Source organism: Hetaerina americana, unplaced genomic scaffold, assembly GCF_022747635.1.
Source record: "Hetaerina americana unplaced genomic scaffold, ioHetAmer1.1.p SCAF_2, whole genome shotgun sequence".
In the NCBI taxonomy this organism is placed as follows: domain Eukaryota; kingdom Metazoa; phylum Arthropoda; class Insecta; order Odonata; family Calopterygidae; genus Hetaerina; species Hetaerina americana.
In genome coordinates, this window is record NW_027286763.1 from 57,783,411 (window position 1) to 57,807,491 (window position 24,081).

The following is a 24,081-nucleotide window of genomic DNA, read 5'->3' on the forward strand; positions in this document are numbered from 1 at the left end:
GTCTTTCCATTATCCGATGGAAACTTTAATAAAAGGACATTTATGCTGCCTCTCTTGAAGACAATATACGTTAATGACACGGATTTTAATATCGTGGACGTCAAGCGCTATGCTCTTCTTCCAATAACACTTTTGTACGTGTCAAAAATCATTAGACTACATCGATCGTTCACACTCTTTCATCGTGTGAGGGGAGAAAACGAAAGTTCCCTTATCCGTAATAAGTATCGCATCAGAAAGAATTGGAGCATATTTTATTTATTGACTCTTTATATCTATTAAAACAAATCATTATGGGTCTTCAAGTTAGTGAAATGGTGGAAGGTGGTTTGGCCATATGAAAAACCAACGTTAGCCGGTCTGTTACATATCAGCTCGCCGTCCATTTACGTATATATCATTGAGTGCCAAAATGTAATATACTCTTGTGGTTGTCGAACAGATAAAAACAGACAAGATAGTCCAGTACTCTTTCCACGTGACTTGGAAATATACTTTGATCAATCGGATGAGAACTAAACGTGATACGTGAACGGAAACGTGATACAGTTTTGCGACACGTGTGTGCCTTTCTCTGAAGCACAATACTCAAAGGATGAATGCTTCATTGACCTGCATTCTATGGAAACAGGTCTTTCTCCGAATACCCACAGAGCCGTTGACTGCACGTATTTCCCCTTATTTTCTCCAATCCGGATCATCAGGTGAGTATTCCACATGCGGCGGACTCGAAAGGGGATGGAGCAGATTCTCATAAGGTTGAAGAGCCGTTGATCGGCCTCTTTATGGGTCAAGGGTTCATTATATTCGCAGATCGCGGCGCACAACTTCAGCTGATAAAATGCTGCCGTCAATGCAGTGTTGCCGGACAATTTTGCACATTTTTTTCTCCTTTTTCCCAACATTTGCTGAACTGAGTGCTGAACTTCAAGCGGGCACCCATGATGAAATATGAATAGAACTAAGTAAGATCCAGGTTTCCAGCTGGGTTTCTCGGTAGTTTCTTGGTTGCTTTGGCTTAAATTGTTTCGGAGCAATGCGTATAGTAAATAATTAAAATCTGCCGCTCAAAAATGCAATTATAAAAATATTTTCCGTGTTTAGCTCGAATACAAATGAACACATTGGAAACAGAGCATTTTAAATCCGGTTGTAATATAATAATTTGAGTTGGACTAGTTCTTATTACGTGATTCATTTTCCCAAATATATTACTGGGATAAAAAGTAAAAAAAGAGTGAAATGAAAATATTAAGAAGGGAATAGTTTCACTTCTTGTTGGGCTTTCAAAGTACATTCACCGAGTTCGTATGGTGCGCAATGATTCACTATCTCAGGTGAAAAATGGCTGAAAACAACTCCCACAAGCGACATTTACATCACCAATAGGAATGCGGGGAAAACTACTGAGTAGTAAAGCTCCAGTGAGCAGATATTTTCTTTTCCCCACAAAACAATCGCAGGTGCTTCGGAGCTTGGCTTGTTTTTATATCCCTTTCGCGAGTACTCCAAAGGTGAAACTTTCGAACAATCCGGGTGCCATTCTTGACAAGAGTTTCTGAGTAAAGGCTTGATTGGACTAAGAATGCTTACACTTGTTTTTCACGCCAAAAAGCTACGAGCGTAAGCTAAGAATTTGTTTTCATACCCAATGTTTGAGTATGTATAGACATAAACATTTATTATGACATTTAAACAGAGAAACACAAATAAAGGACACTCATATAAGCATTATAAATAAACAAATAAATATATATAAATATATATTTATATACACATATATATACATATAAATGTATATATATACACACATACATATATATATATATACACACACACATGTATATATGTGTGTGTGTGTGCGTGTGTGTGTGTGTATATATATAATGTATAACACTTAGCACTAGTGAAGACAGACAAAAAAACACAGAAACACACAAAAAAGAGACTCACTATTTTTCGAATTTTGGGTGGTCGTGGACACCTTTATCAAGGAAGAGAGGGACAGAACTCAGGAAGAGAGGGACAGAGTTCTGTCCCTCTCGTACGCCCCCTCTCTCACGAACACCGAAAATTCGAAAAATAGTGAGTCTCTTTTTGGTGTGTTTCTATGTGTTTTTGTCTGTGTCCACTAGTGCTACACATTATTATTCACGTCCGTGAGACTTTCAAAAGGTGTTATATATATATATATATATATATATATATATATATATATATATATATATATATATATATATATATATATATATATTTTATACATACATATATACAGGGTTCGGCAACATGGCTTCCTTCTTTCAAACACAAAACGCTTTCAAAGAAGGAAGTTATATTGCCGCACCCTGTATATACAGGGTGCGGCCTATACGGTTACACCCTGTATAACCCTCGTCGTTAACTGCAACATTGACGTGGTGGGAAGGCTTGTATTTTCAAATAACTCCCAGCGTTGTGCTGGCGGGGGTAGTGATAATTGCTCCTAGTAGGATCACCCACGCCAGATAGGTTGAATGGTAGAAGCCAAACAAAATGGTAGTCCGCCCAGCGTCTACTTCTCAGTGCGGTGGCTGCAAAGGTGTCTGACCCAAATGGGGCGGCCGCTATTGAGTGATGGTGTCACGTTAAAAATAGTATTGAGGATGGAAACGGAAAACTACCCCACTACCTCACTACCTCATGAACTATTATGGACAAAGTAAGTCTTTGTCCATTCAAAATATACCTTAAGCAGTGGGATACAAATGCAATATATAAACCGTAAACAATGTATTCAACCTTAAGGCCGGTTTGACCCAGCCCCCCAACCCTGATGTGTGAAGGTGGGCTGCGTCACCAGTTCCTTTCCCTGTGCTGCCTATGGTTTCCCAGGAATACCGGGTACCAAAAATATCATTATGCTTGGGTGAAGCTGAGGGTGCCCAGAGAGGCTTGCCCGGGAAGCGAAACCGGGCCCTTCGGTCAGAAGTCCAACGTTCTACCCCTGGACTACCGCGACCCGGAAGATATGGGTATATATATATATATACTTCAATTTCTTCCGGTGAAGACGGAGCTGAATTCCGTCGAAATGATCAAGAAATAACGTCTGAGTGATATTTTTATGTGTTCTTATATTGTTTGTTGCTGTCCAATTTTGTTATTCAACACTTCCGTGTTACTTTGACGAAATCATATATATATATATATATATATATATATATATATATATATATATATATATATATATATATATATATATATATTATTTATTATCTGTGTCCATCCAAAAACCTACCTTAACCGGTAGATTAACTAATAAATTATATATGTATATATATATATATATATATATATATGTATATATATATATGTGTGCGTGTGTGTGTGTTTTCTCCAGGTGGATTCTAGTCTTTAGAAAATCGAAATCTTTAAGTGTGAAATAAAATGTAAGGAACTCAAGGTAAGTTTAATGTTCCAGGTGCGTGATATTAATCAAAAATAAATGTTAGCAATTCTTGTATATTATTCTCTCGTGATGACAGTTTCACTGTCCATGTGCCCCTTGAAGATAATTATTGAAGCAAACGCAAGTAAAAGAGACCGCTGTGATTTAAGAATGATAGTTTACCACCTTTGTGAACTAATCCATAAAAAAAACATTCTACGAGATTACTTGAAGAGACCGATTGGCATTATGAAACTTAAAACGCAAAGAACCGATTGTCGTAATATTTGACAACTGCTTGAGATGAATCGAAAAGTTTTCAGTTGGTGCCCTTCAAAATTAAAATAAGAAAAATGAGTAAATATGCAATTCATTCTGAAAACAGTAGCCATAAGTGAATTATGATGCCCAACATAATAAAGTAAAAAAGTTTTTAACACGTGGAGATAGGCAGGAAAAGCAAATTCATCGTTGGAATGGGAAGAGATGAGATTCCTGAAATGTCCTTTAAAACAATGGAAGAATTCCCTCCATAAGCTCACTGCGGACCGATGGAAACTATGTTCTCTCGCCTCTCTTCGACTAATTACTGTGCCTTCTGGCCACTCTGACATCGTCTCTTCGAACGCCAAACATTTCCAGAAAGGTCGAAGTTATCTCATTCCGAAATGGCCGCCCAGAAAATATATTAGGTTGTTTTCGGGGCGATGCTATGCAGGGCACACACTGCTAGAAGGGGCACATTACCAGAAACGTATGGGTCCCGAATAGGCTGCTCATTGATCTTAAATCCCTATTTTAGATTAGGCAAACAATATGAATACGTACCTATAGTTATTTTCCTGCAATGAATGCACAACCGATATTCAATTCATTGTTGTAATGATGAATGTCAACCCTGACCCCACCCCTGCCTTGCCACTAACCCGATTCACCACCACCAACTCACGAAAAATAAACCCGCTCTTATAACACATACAAGTTTGCACGGAGTGTATAAAAAGTAACGGGAAAAGTTTCGATTTAAAAGAACGAAAGAAAAGATTTATTTCGGATATTCCTATAATGCCTCAAAATTCTTCAAATTGCATCCCTTGAGCGTCAACTCACATTTGCCTGCGGCTTTTCGAAGCCTTCCTGGTAGGCGGATTCCGGCAGGTCCTTTAACGGTACCCGTGCAAACTTCTTTGGCTGCATTTTGATTCCCATGGTTGTGTCCTTTGAGAGAGGATTTCACTTTTGGAAATAGAAAATAGTCTTCTGGTGCCAAGTTGGGAGTTTACGAGGGTTGAAGGGTATTCGCGATGCCGTTTCAGGAGGTCTTTACAAGCAGACACGCGATTCTGCTCTTGGTCGTCCGTCAAGACCTTCGGAATTCGTGTAGCGCAGGTCTTTCCATCACCAAATTTTCAGTGATAATGGTGTGCACTGTCATCTTATCAATGCCAATGCGATCTGCGATCATGCGCACTTTTAAACGACGGTCTGAATTCAGGACTTCTTGCACACATCAGGAAAAAATTTTTACCGATACTTTTTATACCAAACTTGTAATTTTCCGTTATAGTATCTCGTTACATTTTGAATGAATATTGCGAAATGTTTTCTAGTACTGTCGTGCAAGCAGAAATTTCACTCTAGAAGCTGGAAAAATAAGAATTACTATTTTATTTTACTTAACTAACGTATAAAAAATGATGAATGTCATCTTCCGTTCACTACAAATAAATATGGTAATTTGATTTAGCAAATTTTTCGTCTATATTTTTGGGTCACTTCCATTTTGGGGTCCTCGACACATCTCATAAATTTTAATGATGCATTTCCCGTCATGGTCACCCCTTCCTGTGTCCATCCCTGTCAAAAGGACATAACCTTTTTGATGAAAATATGAAAATAGGTATCCAGTCATACAACCAACATCATTACGAAGGAACTAGCAGGATGAACATGAGGTTTAGCTTCGGGACATGGAAACTTGGTTAATTTTCTAAATTGGTATTCGCAATAGAAATACTCTTAGCAGGGACTGATAAACAAAGTATAGTCCTAATATATTTTTCCAAGTTTGCCAAAAATATACATTCATCAAGTATAGTCATATGTCAATTTCGTTCTTAGTGACAATCATGGATTTTCGTTTCTTTGTGACGGTATTACGTTTTTGATACCAAATTTCCCGTCGTCCCTCATGCGTCATAGCGACTTGAAGTTGTCATCATTGACGCAAACTCAAACGATCGAAAAATGGGATAACTTTCATTTCGTTTCAAATTACAAGGTCAAGCAGGTCAAAACATATATATTTAATCTGTGTTTCCTTAGGGGCCCAACGAAATGATGTGGGCATTAATAAAGGTAATGAGCCCATGAAAATTACATCAAATAATCCATTCCAACTGAAAAATAATGGAAACAGTAATTAATTTGTTAATATTCTCGGAAGAAATTTTATATGGATACGGTTTTTCATTGTAAAATGTTGCATACCTTTATGACATGAGGCTCAGTGAGCATTAGAGGGACGAGGGCGTTCATATACGATTTAGGGGGAGGAATATTCGTAAAGTATGTGTAGAAAAGTGAAAAAAATCAAAAACTAATATTTTAGTCAATATATGGAGAGAAATATAATTTATAAAAGTGTATGCCACAAAATTCTTCAAAATCTAGAAAAAAAAGTACTACGATAACTTTTAAACGCCCAAAAAAAAGCTCCCAGAAACAATATCGGCAGATTTTAATGTGTATTGTCGCTTAATATCCCACAATTCACAATGTTATTTCAGTGCCCAAATAAGTTGCATACGAGTCCAAGCGGACGTCTACTCGGATGGGACACCAGCCTGAGCCACAATAGGAAAAACACAAACAGGCGCCGTAATATTTACCCCCTATATTTACCCATTGATAATCATTCAAAATTCCAATACATTCTATTGGTTTCACTTAATGATAGCTAAAGTAGGAAAATATGATACATAAGAGGATTCCACGTATTTTAATAAAATAAAGGAGGGAAGGGTGAGTATAGTATGTTCGTTCGAAGGTTTCCGCGGCGATGAGTAGGTGATTTCCACATTTTTCGGGCTGCGTCCGCGTATGTCGTTTAAAAGTACAACAGTTTCGCCAGCTATCCTGCTGGCGTCCTCAGGTCAAGGATGAAAAGTAAATCAGGAATTCAGGAAATTTCGCACCTTGAGAAATCCAAGGTACATTTCTGCGCACCGGTGACAACGTGGCCCCTTTAACGCGAACTATAAATCCATTGGACACCCTCAGGAATTCTGGAAGTGCATATGGAATATCAAGCCCTGAGGACGTTTTTACGTTGCGCAAAATAATAACGAGAAGAACCGACTGATGAGGAGTCAGTGCGACTCCGCAGAGCATTTAATCCGGCCCGGCACTTGCACAACACGTGCCTCACACGTCTTGTTTCGATGACGGACGAACATGGGATACCGAACTTGATGAAGGCGGTGGACAGCTATTGTGGATCGAGAGGGAACGATGCCCATCAGCCTATCACTTTGGGTCAACCGAGTCCTAATTGCTTACTAATCAGGGGTTAATCCGGCTTGCACGTGCAGGAATAGTAGGGAGAAGGTACAGGGAGCAAACGAGAGGTAGCCAGGATCTAATGAAGAGCACATTCACGGAGCTTTGGCACATAAACTCACCGCACTTCTTGTTCTGCCTCATCTTCGCTGCGAAAGCTTGTTCCTCCGGCCGAAGCGGTCCCCTCCTCCTCTCTTGGATGCGATCCGCCGCTCTCTTTTCCGGGCTTCGGTCGATCCGGGGAGCCTGCGCACGCTCCGGAGTCGGGAGGGCGACAAGTGTGGCGGGATCCGGAGCGGACGTATTGCGCGAGGTCAGTAGGCCGTCGGCAGGCTGCGAAGGGGTAGACTTGAGCCACGCCACTCACGGCCCGCAATACCCGATTATGAAGGGACAACACCACCGACAGAAAACTGCGCCTCGACAGAAAGGGTAGACTTAAAATCTATTTCGACTCCCTTTGTTTCGATTCCGATGGCCACCCTCACCTTTTCACGTAGACACCGGGGAAGACGCGAGAGTCTTTATCGGGAAGGGTTTGATTCACGGGATTTGCACAGAGTCACTCTTTCCGCGGCTGAGATGTATGTTTACGCCTCTTGGCACGCGGGGGAACGACGTCTGGCCAGGTGTTGTTGATCCGGTCGGTCGTCTTGGAAACCGTAGTGTCGGAGGCCTCGGTCGAGGGAGTACTGGCCGCGCGATGGATAGTAGGCAGGAGGACTACGCCGGTCGGAGAGGGGGAGCGTGGGAGTGGGGGAAGAAGGGAGAGAGGGAAGGTTCTCCCTCGGAGGAGGGGATGAGTGAAGAATGAAGATCGACCGGGGGTGGAGGATAGTGGTGGTGGAAGTGGGGAGGAGAGAATGGCGGCGGTGGGGGGTCTCTTAAAGTCCGAAAACCGGTCGCGGGTCAGGCACGTTTTTAGTGAAGCGACACCACTGTTGCGTCAAACTGCGATCCCTGCTAAATTAACATTTTTGAACACCGAGCTGAAGGGACGCGCAGAGAAGAAGGCTGTACTCAAGGACCAAGGGAAGAACTCCATCTTAAAGTTAACGCGGTTTGGATCTTACTTCAACCAAACTGAATTTTTTTTCTTTTTATGTCATCTCGTATGATTCCCATTGTGGTGTTATAAGTATAGATATATTATTCGATTTCATAAGACCAAGATCGAGATATGAAAGGTATTCGGAGGCGTTTCTTCGACTTAAATATGTGAACTTGCGAATATCAAAGCATTTACAAGGAAGGATTTTAGAAACTAACAGTTGGAACCAATATTTTTTTTTATTTCCGTTATAAAAATCGATAAGAGATGCAATCAATCAATTCGATGTTGTCACCATTGTAAATTTCTGCATAATAAAATTAAAACATCTATAAATGACAAATCATAGCCTTGTAGCGTTACCTTCGGAGTAAGCTCTAGATTTATAATAATAGGGAATTAATTTTCATTTAATAATCGACTAAAATAATCTTCTTGGATGACTCGTTAGATTTCGGCCAAGGAATGTTATGGCTTGCTTGTTTTAATTGGCGTTCGTGTAAGATATTCACAATCGGTCAATGATTAAAATTCGCATTCTTTATTCATTCAGACGGTTTGATTTTTCTGCGTAGATCTTGGGAGATGTGGGCAACGTACCGGAGCCTTGAAGCGTATCAAAACTATGAATGCGTGATATTCAACGTTAATTAGGTAATGCGTGGTAGAACGCTATCCTTGGTGTTGTTGCAGAATAATTAAAAGAGACACTTATGCCTCCACTAAACCTCCAACCTTGAAAGATATTATGGGAAAAAATGCATGCACACAATGGCAAATCTAGTTTTAAACAGTTAAATATCCGAATAAGAGAAAGTACCCATGATTATCATTCAGTTGGTCACTACGGGACGCAGGTCAATTAGTTAAGGGACGTAACAGTCGTACATATTAAACTACTAAGTGAATGGTACATTCGGCTACGTCCTTTTTGAACTGTAATTTTTCACTGGCAAATTTTCAATGACCCGCCAAAAAATATCAGAGATCATTAATGCTTCGGCTGAAAGACAATATTTTTTTAATGCTCCCAAAAATTAAACTCGCGTATCTGATTGAGCAAGATATGTAATTATAGATTATTCCTTTGCGATAAGTCTCGCTTAATGTAGGGCAAGAGATATTTGTTTAATTCTAATGTAAATCCTTCCGATGGTATTAGGTAAGCGGATTACAGGGAACCTCTGTAATTCATGGAAGCATAACCTGCGAAAATAGTATCCCTGCCATGCAAAAATAATTAAGAGCTAGCATATATACGTACATGCTAATTGTTTCTCCATTCTCACAAAACATAAAAAATGAGTATCATGCATCAAGTAAAAATAATTAATTCATCTAATAGTTTCCCTTATTTATTGATTGATTCCATGCTTGGTTTATTGAGTCGTTTATTTGGTAGAAAGGCCTCAGATGCGACCACTGATCTGGTATACGCTAAAGACTGCTGGTGGTAATGAGAAGTTTCCAGCAGGCATCAAATGAACGGGTTGGTGATAACAGCCAGCGACAAGCAGGCATGCTCTGCGATCGCTTTAAAACAACTAAGCAGGTAGTGCACAAGTATTTATCAGGAAAGTGATATTCATGAGGCATAATCGTTAACCAAGATAGAGCGTTGGCGTATATTCTATAAAAATATGGTTAGTTGAACTAACATACGTAGGCAATTGATTATTTATTTGGCAGTGAATTAGATTGTTTATCTGGCAAACTTTCGAATTTTACATGCACCGATTTGAAATTTTTTCCTAGCATCGTAATTTAAATTATATAATCATCTGTATCTACAAGCTATTAGCTCGAGCTAATATACGAGTATTAATTAAATCCTGTTTTGGAATACGTAGCTTTAAATATATTAGTCATGTGGCTATCATTGTTATTAGCTTTTTATTCAAAGATACTTTTTCATCATGTGATAAGATTTTCTGTATTCAATTCATCTCTGAAACTTAAGGAGCCTATTAATAGAAATCGATGTTCTTAATTGAAAAATAATAATTACGTTTGATGATGAACCTTCGATGACATAGAAAAAAATTGTGACTAAATAATTATAACTACACTGCTGTGAAATTCATTACTCTTTCCATAAATGTAAACACACACATGTTTTTATACAACTAATCTGAAATTCCCCATCACGAATTTCCATTTAGAAATAACAATTAAAATGCCGCTTAACTTCTTTGTTCCTAAATCTGGATAAATCCAACACGAAGGTTAGTTGTATCTTATTTCGTTACATCCTGGCATAATTTGAAATTTCAGCATCAATAGCAAAACCAAATTAAAAACCCTGCATATTTGTATCCCAATTTTACTACTGTACATGCATGGTAAATTTTCTCTTTAAAAGTAGAGCCAGATAGAAAAATATTTACTCGAGAGAAATGCTTAAGTTTTCTTAAAGCAAAGCAATACAATCTGGCCGTTCCTATGAACTATAGATGAGTATATCATAGAGCAAATGTGCATCATATTAAACGCTAAATTAAGAACACATGCCGAATCAGTATGGTTGTTTTGATGTCGGTTGCAATTACATCTAAAAGACAATATTCCATTCTATAAGAAATATTTCTTTTAATGAAAATGTTATTTTCAATCAAATCTTATTTCCGACATTAGAATTGTCCTTATATTTGAAGAGTGAAAATAAAATAGATTAAAATGATTGATATGCACACCTTTGTATGTATGAAAATTATTCTCGGTGGCAGTGGATCGTTTCAACAGTTGGTTTTTCCACTGGCGCACTTAATATCCAGTACGAGGGAAACTATGACCAGACACCAGATTTCAAGGCCGACTTGTGACTCGATGTTTTTCTCAGGTTTCCGCATGAATTTTACTTCAACGTCGATCAATATGACCTATTTGCTAAGGGCGTTTGCCAAAAATTGGTCCTGCATCGAAGCTCAATAGGAAATAGATTCCATGTTGGTAGACTGTATTTTCACGCCGTAATGCAGTAAGTTTAGATCTTTTACCATGGAAATTTCCTTGATAAATAATATCAAACATAAATTATAATCATTCTCTTTAGGCGCAATGGAACTTGGTTTAGTTTAATTGAATTATAATGTGATAATGTTTCAAGGAACGATCATTTTTTTCATATTTTAAAACTTTAGCAGTCGTTGATCTACAGGTGGCTAGTGCTATTTCCGGGCTATTCGTTGCAGTATGCAACGTTTTTCCTTATGTTTGTATGCTATTAATTTTTACAGCATAGTTTCCCAAACTGGGGGTATTCAGGCTATTATATTAGGCACGCGAGTGTTTTCAAGAAATTATTCCGGGCGAAACTTCTCAGGGACGTGGGAAAGACTTGGTTACGTAAAGGAATTTTGCAATGAAAAAGCCTGGGCCACCAAAAAAACAGAAAATGGCAGATTTTTCTGCACGAAAGTATATCTGAACGCATTTTATCTCCGATGGCCCAATTCCTACTGCTCACTTCATTTTCGTTGTAAGGTCATTTAAAACAGAATCCAACACCATCGTGGATAAGCGTAGGGAGTCAGTTCATACACCGACAACATACATAGGGTGAAGATACTGGAAAAAATAAATTTCTGTTGGTTTATTCCACGAAATTATATCCCGTTACACAGTTATTGTGACTAACAGGTATGATAAACTTAACTTTTGATTTTATGTTTCTGATGTTAAATCACCCCCTGCCAAACACCTGAGCGATGGTTTTCAAGGTGTAATATACAATTGCGTGGGTCGCGGTAGTCCATTGGGTAGAGCGCTGAACTACTGACCGGAGGGTCCGGGTTCGATTCCTGGGCGAGGCACTCTGAGCACCTGCAGCTCCACCCAAGCTATGTGATTTTTCGGGTACCAGGTCTTCCTAGGAAACCATAACCGGCACAGGGAAACGAACTAGGCCCCCCTACCCTGATGTGTGAATTTCACACACCTTCGGGTTTAGTACTGGGTGAACTCTGCCATCACCTACCAAACCGACCTTCGGGTTGATTACTGTGTTTATGGTTTATATACAATTACACGTAAATGAAGAATGAATGCCCCTTAACATATGATTGAAAATATATTTTTATTAAATGAGATCATGAACACAACACAGCCATTAGCAAAATAAGTTCGTGGGAGAGGAACTCAGGGGAAGTATTTACGGGGTCCCAAATGGGTAGGTATTATCACATGATTTGAAACCAACGCTAAAATCTAATTAATTTCCAGCAAGAGTATAACATTTCTTATAGCGGACGTTATTTCTCCGATGGCTCTCAGCATCTTCATTTATTTTTTCATCTCCTAATTCTCTCAAATAATTTATATTCTTTCTAATCTATGTAAAGGAATCAATCCGTCCGCATTCTTCTCTATCTCAACTTAATTCAATCTATAATATCTAAAACCAGCATCTCAACCTACAAAATTGCATATAAGAGTACTTAGAGAGGCCATTTACAAGATTTTAGGGTCAGTCAAATGTGCATCGAATAGAAAGAGGCAGAGAAGGAACCGAGTCATTTCCTTTAGATGTAGTAGAAATCAAATATGATGATTTCTTCTTACAGATAAAATCTAAAAAAAAAGTGTCCAGAAGGTATTTTAAAATAGTTTCTAAGGAAAAAATGTAGTCTCAAATCCCGCAGTTATGTTAAAAATGGGCTTATTTTTTCCAATATGTTGAAGTTGTTTAATTCATACGCAGATAACTTGGAGCGTAAAAGAGTATAAAGAAAATTCAATTATACTGGGCAGCTGTCATTTTCATATTAATTTTATTTATCCTTCAGCATACAAGTGGAGGCTGGTGGTCCTTCGTGCCTCTGGGTACCCTCGTCTTTGCTCAAACTTAATTGCGTATATTTTTGGTAACCAGATATTCCAGGGAAACCACGGTCGACACATGGGAAGGAACTGCCTCCCTCCCCAACCTGATATGTGAATTTCACACGCCATATTGGTGACTTCAACCCGCGCATATCATTCCTTCAGGTTGATCGCTTTGTTTGTAAAAATACATTGAGCTGAGAATAAAAGTGAGCGAAGATGTAATAATCAGGTTAGCGGATGATCAATCGAGAGTTCGCCATTATGCCAAGAGATTCAAGAAATTGTGGAGTACTTTTACAGGAAAAATATGAAAAGAGTGGGACTAAAATTAAACGTAAGAAAACGAAGATAACGAGATTCTCGAGGAAACTCCAATCAAAAATTTAATTAGACTAAGTGAAACAGTTAAGGGGTGGATGGTATTTTACATGGAAATCAAGTGAAAATTAAGGAGGTGAAGAACAGGATTGGTGAAAAAAGCAATTGCAAGAAGAAGGGAATTGATAGGAGTTACTTATTTAAGGTAAAGATGTAAAGAAAACATTAGTAAAGGCATCAACATGAAACGTAGCGCTGTGTGGATCTGAAACCTGGTCTTAGAGGCAAGAAGACGAGCGTAGATTATTGAGGCTTCGGATATGTGGGTCTGGAGAAGTATGAGGAAACTAAGTTGGATGGAGAGGGGGAAAAAGCTTAAGTTTTAATAATAGTGAAACAAACAAGGAAGTTATGGAGGAAAAGTCCGCAAAAGGTCAAAAAAGTAGGAGAAGGAAACACTGAAACGAATTAGGTTGTTGAAGGTCATGATAGAAGGGAGAATTTTAGGTAAGCGTGGTAGAGGAAATATGAGAATTGGCTTTTTAGATGGCACGAATGCAGATAGAAGTTACGGCAAACAGAAGAATGAAATAACATATTTGCCAGATAAGAGGAAGTTCTTGAGATATGTAGAAGAAAATAGTCATTAGAGACTTCTCGTGACGTTTATTTAATAGATAAAACCCCATTAATGTAAAGCATGTATAGTTTCATTGGTATAGAAAGATCAACATAATAATTTTATTTCAATAGTAAGACTTCAATGATTTAGCGCTATGGCAACCAAACGTTAATGCACAATTCCTCTTACATAATATGCCGAGAGAAATTATTTAATGGGCCTCAGGGAATCATACCGAATGATTCCATTTATAAGTTCATTTTTTAAGCATCGAGCAGTCAGATGAGCAAAATAATGAAGGCCTTATGTAATTAATCTCGTGAAATAGTGCATATTTGAATCATTAGTTATACATGACTGGTAAAACTAGACAGTAATTTAGGTAATGTTTACAATTTGCCACGCAATGATCAAAGTCCAAAAACATACTAAAATTCTTTTCAACCTACATGTGAACTTCAAATTCCTTTATAGTTTAATAATGATGTATTTTCCACCAGTTGAGCTCACAAAAACATTGCGTTGTTATTGCACTTGTATTTAATTAAAATTTTATTCCTATAATGAATTATAAGATCTCGGCCATCAAAACTGCGTATTTTATAACACAGGACAAGCCTGATATAATCGTCCTTGCTGAGAGTGGAGTGAAATTCGGCACTCATATAGAAAAAATTAACGAGCTTCTCCGGACATTAATTACAGTTCATTCCCGGTAAAATTCCAAAAATATCGAGGAAAGTATTTCCCTGCGAAACATATGCAAATTTACTCGTAGTTTTGCCAACCTTCAAAATAGCCGAGATGTGAAATTATGTTTAGAGTGCGAAAACTTTGGCGTCACTAGAGAATCCCTTGATGAGCGAGACCGCACCGTGAAATCACGAAGGTCGAGCGTAGATGTCGAGAAAAAATTTGTGTTGGAAAGAAGAACGATCACTTTCGTTCAAATAAATTTTAACTGAGATATATGCAAGGATTACGCAACTTGGAGAGACCAATTATGTGGAAAGACGCCTCCCGAATATTATGTTTTTATAATAAGTCATACTTGAAATATATATATAATATAAACAACATACATATAAATAATACAACATACTTGTCGTCAAAATTTATCGTAGTATGCCTTCTTGCAAGGAAATTTGGTAGTGATAAATCAACTAATACGTACACGGAAAGCATTACAGCATTAAATGAAATTTATGGCAATCACACAATGTCTCGACAGTTACGAAGAAACTGGAGAATTGGTGATTGAGAATTAAATGGATTAAAATAGCAAGAATTTCTCGAGCAGAACTAAGGGTTATAAGCGGGTTGAAACAGCTGTTTTGGAAGCACATGTTTATTCCCGTATGCTAAAAAGAAAGAACACACTATAATTTTTAGAGCACCAGGAGTTCACCTTAATTCCTCTACGATAAAAATTACATTCACCAATCTTTGCTTATCGTTTTACACTGATCTGATATTTTTGAAGCTAATATGTAAGTAAATTAATTATTGTAAAATTTTTGCTGTATTTAATATGTTTTAAAATCTAATTTCCGTAGCTTTATTCCTCGAAGTTGCGGATAAGTAGTTATTTATATCAGATTTAGCTTTTGCGTAAGTGGGGAACGCCTGCCGTTCGATAAATTATATATTGATAAAGTCCAAGATTAAAACAATATCTTAACACGTTCCTGGAGTCATATATGTATCATTAGGGATTAAATAATACCTTGGCATGGAAAAACAATTTACTAATGTTCACCAGTCAATAATGCCCAAGCTTCTTATAGCCTTGTTTAAAATGACTATTTCCTCTTACTTATCGATTTTCCTTGAAGACCCGTAACATTTATCGCCAGATCCAGGATTTTTTTTTAAATTCGTTTGGCATCCAAGCATCGTCTTAATTATAGATGAAACGTAATTCCTTTCATCACTTCATTTTTAAAATTCACTGAATTTGCCAACATGACAACTCCATGCATCAGCAATTAAAGATAGGATTTCTGATACGACAACCCTCTTCTGCATTTCCCTGTTTTGATTTTCAATCTTTATATTGACAAAAGTTTATTTTTTGTAAAATACGAACGTATAATGAGCGAAATGGCAAGAAAAAAACTAGAATTTATTTAAAATTCAACTTAATTACGATTTGCTGAGAAAAATTTTTAATTGCTAACGGTAAATACGACTTAGCAGATAAACACAAATGGAAATTATTTTGAAAATTTTTTGAGTTGCTAGGTGTTCATATTTGAACAAGAATGCTTCAATAGAAGGCAAGGCAATCGAGTACCTGTCTCCCGCAATACAGGAGGTAATACTGTCCACCACACAATCAAGGACTCAGTGAAGCTAAATAAAATCTAGTAACCAACAGAAAAGCTGGGGTGAGGCAATAATTCCCAAAAATGAGTAATCATATTACTGGCTTGTTCACACCAGGAAATGAAAAAATTCTGATAGTAGAGCTAAACTTTTGGACCGTTTAAGTCCCTTTTTTAATTTTTTTTCTCGGCCTTCGACCTATTTTTCCTCTGCTCCTAAGGCCACGGATATTTGGATTCAACCGGATTCGATCAGTCACCGTCTTGTCATTACTGATTTTCATCTTAGGGGACGCCGGATGGGAGACTGAAAACCCACACCAAATCCTTTGGAAGTTGAAACTGCTTCCCTAGAGTGGTGGGTTTCTAGAATTCATGATTTCAATTGGTGAAACACAGGATATCTCGTACGGTAATGAAAAAATCGAGTTGTATCAGGTGTGGTATTTCTGTATAGCAGTCATAGATAAAATATATGCATAGTTATAATAATCACCTAACATGGTGGTATGCCGCAACTCACACGAACATGCTACATTATTCATTTGCCCTGTTATTATAAATAAGGATATGGAGACTACATAAAAATAAATAAAAAGAAAACAAAATCGCAAATTTGCCGAAGAGAAGAGCTTAAGGAAAATGTTGCGATTTAAGAGAAAAAGTTGCAGAAGCGGAAGCGTTCACCTACCTTGGAGGTACCATAATATGCGGTGGAAGAAGCTCAATGGATATTAAGTACGGGAAAACTCAATCTAAGATGATAGGGTTACCTTAAAACTCAAAGAAGGTAGGACCAAAAAGTAAGAAAATAGTTTGTAAATTCATCCGTGTGGTTGGCAATACATGTAAGTGAGCAAATAATAAGAAAAATAAGTGAGCGGCAATAAGTGAGATACATAGGCCATAGGAAAAATAGACCAAAAGAGAATAGATGCCTTTGAAATTTGGTTCTCGAGGCAAATGCTGAAGATCAAAAGGAATGATAAAGTTTATGAAGAAAAACGGCACACGAAGAAGTATAGAGGAGAGTTGTTGAGATACCATATAAATTGCTTTAAGGAAAACAAGAACTAGATCGATTGGACACTCATTGGGTGACTACGGATTCGTAAAGAATATAGTAGAAGGAGAAATAGATGAAAAGGTCTTACGAGAAGGCCAAGGTCCGGTCAACTAAATAGGAATGTTAGACTAAAAGACTTCTAGGGCACGAGAGAATTATTATGGGATCGGAAAGAATGGAGAGATGCAGTCCTCAAAATGAAGGACTGATGATGGAACGCACGAATTGCAAGTAATCCACTAGCTTAAGGTCATACTATACGCTATTGTCTGCCAAAAACCATGAGGAGCTAGAATTCGGCCAAAGGTATTGCTTCTTGAATGAATGTAAAACTCCAATAGCCGTAAACAGTTTACCTTTCTAAACAAAGTACTAATGAAATTAGTTGGCTAACGCCACAAGTCAAGAAGGGGTAAAAGGTAAAAAGGAGAGGGAAAAGAAAGGTGAATACGAATACGCGTATTTCGGCCACAAAGTAGCCCTCTTCAACGTACTGAAGGGAAATCGTCACGACAACACAAGTCGAAGTGAGAAAGGTAAAGGGTTATCCGAAGAATATATAGTGTAACATGTGGGGGGAGGGGGGGTTGGTGAAAGAGTTGTTTACGGCTATTGAGTTTTACTTCTTGACTTGTGGCGTTAGCCAACTAATTTCATTTGTAATTTGTTTAGAAAGGTAAACTTTTTACGGCTATTGTAGTTTTACTCTTTCACCAACCCCCCCTCCCCCACATGTTACACTATATATTCTTGAAGGTGTTGAAAACGCCGAACGTTAAGGACGCCCTTCGCTCTCAAAAAGTGAAGAAAATCTTGCAAGAGTGGATGTTTTATTGGACATGATTCGCAGATAAATTGTTTGCATGATTTCTGATGAGATTGGCATCCCTAAAAATGCATCCTATGTTCATCGACTTGTGACCGAAACCATGGGCATGAGAAAGGTGTAGGCAAAGTTGGTGCGGCGCGTGCTCTCGGACGAACGAGAAGAAACTCGCACGCGGATCTGCCAAGAGCTTCTTGACCATGTGAGTGAGGATCCAAATTTTTAGAAATACCCCACCAGACTTCTTGCACTTCCCCCGCTTCAAATTATGCTGAAAGGACGTGACCACGGCTCAGTGGAAGCGTTACAACAGGCCAAGACGAGTGAACTTAGCAGCATTTCGGGCGTCGTCTTCCAATAGGCGTACGATGCGTGGAAAACCAGCTGGCAGCAGTGTATGAACGCACAAGGGTGCTACTTCGAAGACTTTTGAGTGAATGTATCGATTCTGGAAATACATTTTTTAACCAACTCAGTCCTTCTACTTTTGGGACAGAACTTGCATGAGCACCAAAAACTGAAAACTAAAATCTGCGAATGAAGAAAAGAAAAGTTGAAGGCTGAAATCACAATCGAAATTAGAGTAAGTGGAATCTTTCATCTACCTGGGTAGCGATAAGATATAGAGTGGAAGAAGAGTAGAAGGACATCCAGCGATATCTCAATTTAAGAAGGCATTTATGTCATACAGCTACTGCGTTCAAATAACGTGATATTGCATATAAGAAAGCAGCTCGTCAGAACGAGCATAAAAATCTCCACTGCTCAAAGGAATGGAACAATTGGGAACTGGACCAAAAAAAAGATTGAACTCCTTTCAAAAATGGTTCTAAATGAGAATTCTGAAGATAAAATTGACAGAAAAAGTTATGTTTGAGAAACTATAAAGAAGAACAGAAGAGGAAAACGCCAAAGGAGAACACTATGGGGAAAAAGATCTAGCTGGTTTGGACACGCCTCGAGGCCCAATGGGCCAGTTAGAAGCTTAACAGAAGGAAAAATATCATGAGGAAGACCCAGAGACAAGTAAATAGGACAAATTAAGAATGAAGTAAAATAGAAAAGATAGCAACTGCTGAGGGTATTAACTCTGAATAGAGAAGAATGGAGGGCTGTATTTCCATACAATCTTAGTATTGAAATACTGATGATGATGATTATATAAGTGGTCAGCTATTTGAGCTATCCATAGCTACCACTTTTTTATTATAGTATGATAAAAAATTATGTCTTCACGGCATGTCTCAACTGAGCCATTGAAACGCCTTGCTCTTCATTACTCGAATGGAAAAGATTTTAAGAGATTTGGAAATAAGAGTCCACAATCTGAACTATCAGGATTAGTCTAATGGTTATAATTATTTCGGGCGCCGTTGTCGCTCATTTGCCGGCCGATTTGTTTCATGAATAGCAGTGAATAAACCTGGCTGAGGACTCCGTGAAAAATGATTCCATTGAATTGATCTGAATGAATTCACGGCATTGAAATCAGCGGTGAAAAACGCTACCAAATGACGCACGCACATGACAGAGTGTCACCTTGAACTGGCGTCAATGCCAACGGGAAAATATAATTAATACCGCGAGAACCGGTCTCTCCCTGACTGAAAAAATAGTTGCCATGCTGGAATGTTAACCTTCTCGCGAATAAATTTGAAGATCAAATGGACAATTAAAGCGGTTGACAAAGAAATACACAGAAGAAGAAGAGAAGTTAATACCGAGCACTTTAAGGAAAAGAAAGCCGGAGAGGTTGGGAAATTACTTGAAATTGAAAATTTTTTTAAGAACAGTTACAGTAAGAGGGGAAATGAAAATTACAATTTCCACAAAGAAACTCGAGGGACAAATCCGCATCAAAAGAATTAGTAGTAAGAAGTTAATATTCTGAAGCAAAGACTAATGCCGATGATGATAGTCTTATTATCTACGTAGTTTTCAAAGGGTCACAAGTCGGCGTACACCTTTCCAACGTTCAATATCAACTAAGGTGGCATAACACTCCGGTTACCAAAAGTTTTTTCATTTGGTCCATCGCCGACTCAGACCGCCCCATCCTCACGCACATCTCCCTTCAAACCTCTTCAACTCCCTCCATACTCCTGATCTCATGTGACACTTTCCGCGACCCTCTACAATGTGTCTTTACACACTTCACACAACTCTCCCTCGGGTCCCTCAATAACCCCACCCAAAACCTAACCCCAAAACCATTACTGAATGCCTAGTTTCCAAGATTTTACATAGAATTCACATTAAGATGAACCCAGTCCGATTTTTGAGAGATAAAGCTATGGAAACGCATCATATATTTTATATCCGAGGACTTTCTTCAAATTCCGTTCGAAAATATTTACAGTGCTTTCTTTTGCTGTGGTCATTATAAGATATTCATAGTATGAAGCAAGCATTCATATTTTCCTTAATATTTTGTGGGTCAATTAAAATTTAATTTATCGGTAGAAATTCTGAATCAATGATCACATGACAATGTTGGGCAAAATAATCAGTGAGAATGAGTGAGCAGCATAACGGAGGATACACATTGTAGAATTAGCATTTGAAAATATATTAAGTAAATTAAAATAAAAGGGAAGCTAGGATGGAGAAAAAGAAATTATAAAATTGTGAGGAAGAATGACACAATTTCAATCGACGACAAAATAAAAACCAACAGCGATTAATGAAATGCCTCCATATTTGGAAAAATGAGGAATGAAAAAATGCAATTCCAGATATTATAAGAGAAAATAAAATTCAACGGTCGTATTTTCTGCCAACGCTGGTGGATTCGCTATAAACAAGCAGCCTATTCCACTGTCATATTCCTATTCCTAGACTACATTACCTTGGCAAACACAATTTAATTGAGTGTGTCACAGGCCAAAAGATGTCTATACAATTTTCCACTTATTTCGGTGGGCCAATATATATTCTTCTAAATTTTGAAATTATAAATAATTTCCGCGAGATTGTTTTACTCGAATAAACGTTCAATTTGCGCCGTGTATTCCATCAAACTCTTATGATTTCCTATATTCAAGCATCTAGCATTTATTTTTAATCACTCGTTAGCTGGAATCAGTGAGAAACAGTGATAGGATATTAATAGGGAGAGAAAAAATTGTAAGTCCTCATTCTTCCTTCGAATTCTAACGTCTTTGACTGAAACAAGGTGATTGAACTATATCTTTACGATTACTAGCAAAACTATTTGACATTTAGTAATGCTCAATAAGCATTCATACATGATAAACAGGAGACGTATTAGTCCAGTGGGTAAAGGGCGAAACTACTTCAGAAGAGCTGCGAGAGATGCCGCGACAGTACTGCAGTTAAGCCACTGGCCAAGGGGTTCAATTCCGAATAGTACTCTCAGCTTCCCTAAGTTATGCGATTTTTCAGGTACCAGATCTCCCCGGAAAACCAAAGGCGGCACAGTGAGGAACTAATGTTTGAATTTCACACGCCGTTGGATTTAGTACTAGGTGAACTCCACCCTCATTTTCACGGCTGACAGCTGTGGTTCACATGATAAACAAGGGATTAATTGCTATAACAGAATGGTTATCAGTAAACAGAGCACCAGAGAGATGCCCACAATCCTTGACGATTATGCCGGTACATTGCCCCTTGTTTAAGACTTACAAAATTAGTTGAAATTTATAAACCCATCGTATGCAAGCGTCTTTAATGATAAAGTTGTTCTTTGGAACACCTGTAAAAGACTAAGCGAAGAGAGATTCAAGTAAAAAGACAAATTATAATTCATAATCCGGATAAATACACCAGATAGTTATACTTTAAATCTTAATACGGCACTATTATTAAAACCAGTCGAGCTACTCTATACCTTAATCCACATGAAAATGAAAATTAAATGTTTGGGATCAAGTATAATTAACTAGCAAGAGAAGCCAAACATATGGCCATCAGATATTTTCTTGAAGCCACCAACCACTCTCTTCACACTGAATGCTTTGACTTGAAATTTCGCACAACCGGTGAGATCTACTCAATAATATACGTAAATGAAGGCAACAGTTACAGAAAATTAATATTGGGATGTCAATTTTTAACAATTCGAACCTACGTCGATTTATTGTCCATTTTTCAGACTTGTAATGCGATTGAAAAGTGGAGCCATAATGCATGAATACTAATTATCTTTCAACGTTGAACTCTTTCAAGATAACCCAAGATGCAGAGGTTCAACCGATTCAAAGGTTAAGGCTAAAATCAAGGAGAATGTTTGTGATACAGTGGAACTGATGTAACAAATTAAATATCGAACATTTATTTGATATTGGATATTGTCGTTGGGTGATCCAATGTAGTTTTTTCAACTCAAACCATATTCTGATGAAATATTAATGTAATAATCAAATAATTGTTCATAATTACAGCCCGCACTTAAATTAAAATTATTAATGTATTTGAACACGCATAAATTCAAACAAATGTGAGAGGTTATAAACTTTAAAAGATAAATTGAAGGAGTGAAAGCTCTTGACTCTAAATGTATGCGGAAAGGGGATAATCCTATTACTAATAATATAGACAAAAGGAAAAGAAACTTTTGTATCGATATTTTGTTTAAAAAAGCATCCAGCAACGGATAAATGTATGTATGATAGGAATAAGAACTGTTATGGCGTCAAATACAGTAGCAATGACCTCTGTCATGTTTTCTTTGGCCAATGGTCAACTTAGTTAACAGAAATATCGGTAGATATTCCAACATTTCCATTGTTCTTTCCAATAACGAGGGTATAGAGGATTCCCATTGATGTTTATATTTCGCTCAAAAAACGCTAATATGATAATCACATTTTCTCATTTGAGGGATAATCTCGACAACCGTTTAATCACTACTCCCTACCAAGAGATTTCACCAATCCCCAATCGATTGTCTCTCAAAATAATATCGCTGAATGACAGCGATATTTATATTTGGTTCTTTACGATGTAGTTAAACTCAACAGAATGTCGCAAGGTAGCTCTAACTTATCGTTTTCTTTTGAAAAATGGGATTTCTATTTGCTGTCCAGCCGAATTTTTATGATGCTAAGATATGATTATTTTTTAACTCTTTCAGAGACTGAATCAGTTCACTTCCTTTAGGATCATACAGTACCTGGCTATCGTCCGTCAGCATTCACCAAATGTTTGCCGTCGATCTAACTCAAAAACAGAATAAATACATGACAGTAAATATTGAGTTGTGTTAATCACAAAAATTAATATTGCTAGGTCGTAGGTAATAATTATTATTTTATGTACTCATCATTTTTCTGCCCAAAACAGATGTAGAAAATGTTAGAGTTTTCAGCAATAAGGAGCGCTTGGTAAACATAAAAAAACCTCCCCGGCGGGGAATCGAACCCCGGTCTCCCGCGTGACAGGCGGGGATACTGACCACTATACTACCGAGGACCTTGGTAAAACAAGCAATGCGGAAGTGCTTGTTGTTACCAACAGAATTGCTCTCGCCAATTATTAAGTGAACTGCATGCCAAATAGTTTTGTTTCGAAAGTGAAAGCTGGAACTTGAGTTGCTTTTCGGAAAATATTTTTCACATTTGATCACTTTCAATATGTGCAATAGGCTTTCGAGTGAAAATATACACGTGTTCACGAAGGCATTTTAACTTCGAGAAATCTGGATACGATTATATCTAAAACGGGTCATTAATAATGACAATGTATCGTATCTACGAATGTGGGTTAGAATGGTTAAAAGGTTCTTCCAGGAAGAACAAAATACTGTGGACATGAGTTACAATGCCTTTGTGAATGATTGTATGCCATCTAAAATAATGATATCGTTTTTGTGCAACGAATAATGCCATTTCTTTGCTTTTTGTCACCACTGCAGAGTATAAAGCCTTTAACTCACTATATGATACGACACATTTCTATATATTTCACCCTGCTCCCGGTATCCCTTATTCTCCTTATATTTTCCCGTTAGTCACTCCTCGCACTCCGATGTAGGTGGCTGGGATCACTAAAATATTAAATGGAGCTCCTTTAATTTTCATTGACCTTATTTAAAC

General features: G+C 37.7%; 1 protein-coding gene and 1 non-coding gene across 3 annotated transcripts in view; both read right to left on the reverse strand.

The window, feature by feature from the left end:
* LOC139687454 (scavenger receptor class B member 1-like) overlaps window positions 1–7,663 on the reverse strand; it is a 212,641-nt gene extending 204,978 nt beyond the window's left edge. The window contains exons 1-2 of one of the 2 annotated variants that reach the window (XM_071584620.1): window positions 7,477–7,663; window positions 7,111–7,401 (exon numbers count right to left, since the gene is read on the reverse strand). In XM_071584620.1, coding sequence (XP_071440721.1) covers window positions 7,111–7,132 — 22 coding nt within the window. In that variant the 5' untranslated portion in view covers window positions 7,133–7,401; window positions 7,477–7,663. Of the gene's footprint in view, window positions 1–7,110 lie in introns of both variants that reach the window. The other variant, XM_071584619.1, reaches the window with a different exon arrangement.
* A 15,723-nt stretch (window positions 7,664–23,386) lies between these two features.
* Window positions 23,387–23,458, reverse strand: TRNAD-GUC (transfer RNA aspartic acid (anticodon GUC)). Its single transcript has one exon. It is a non-coding gene; the product is annotated as a tRNA-Asp (tRNA).
* Window positions 23,459–24,081: the final 623 nt, after the last annotated feature.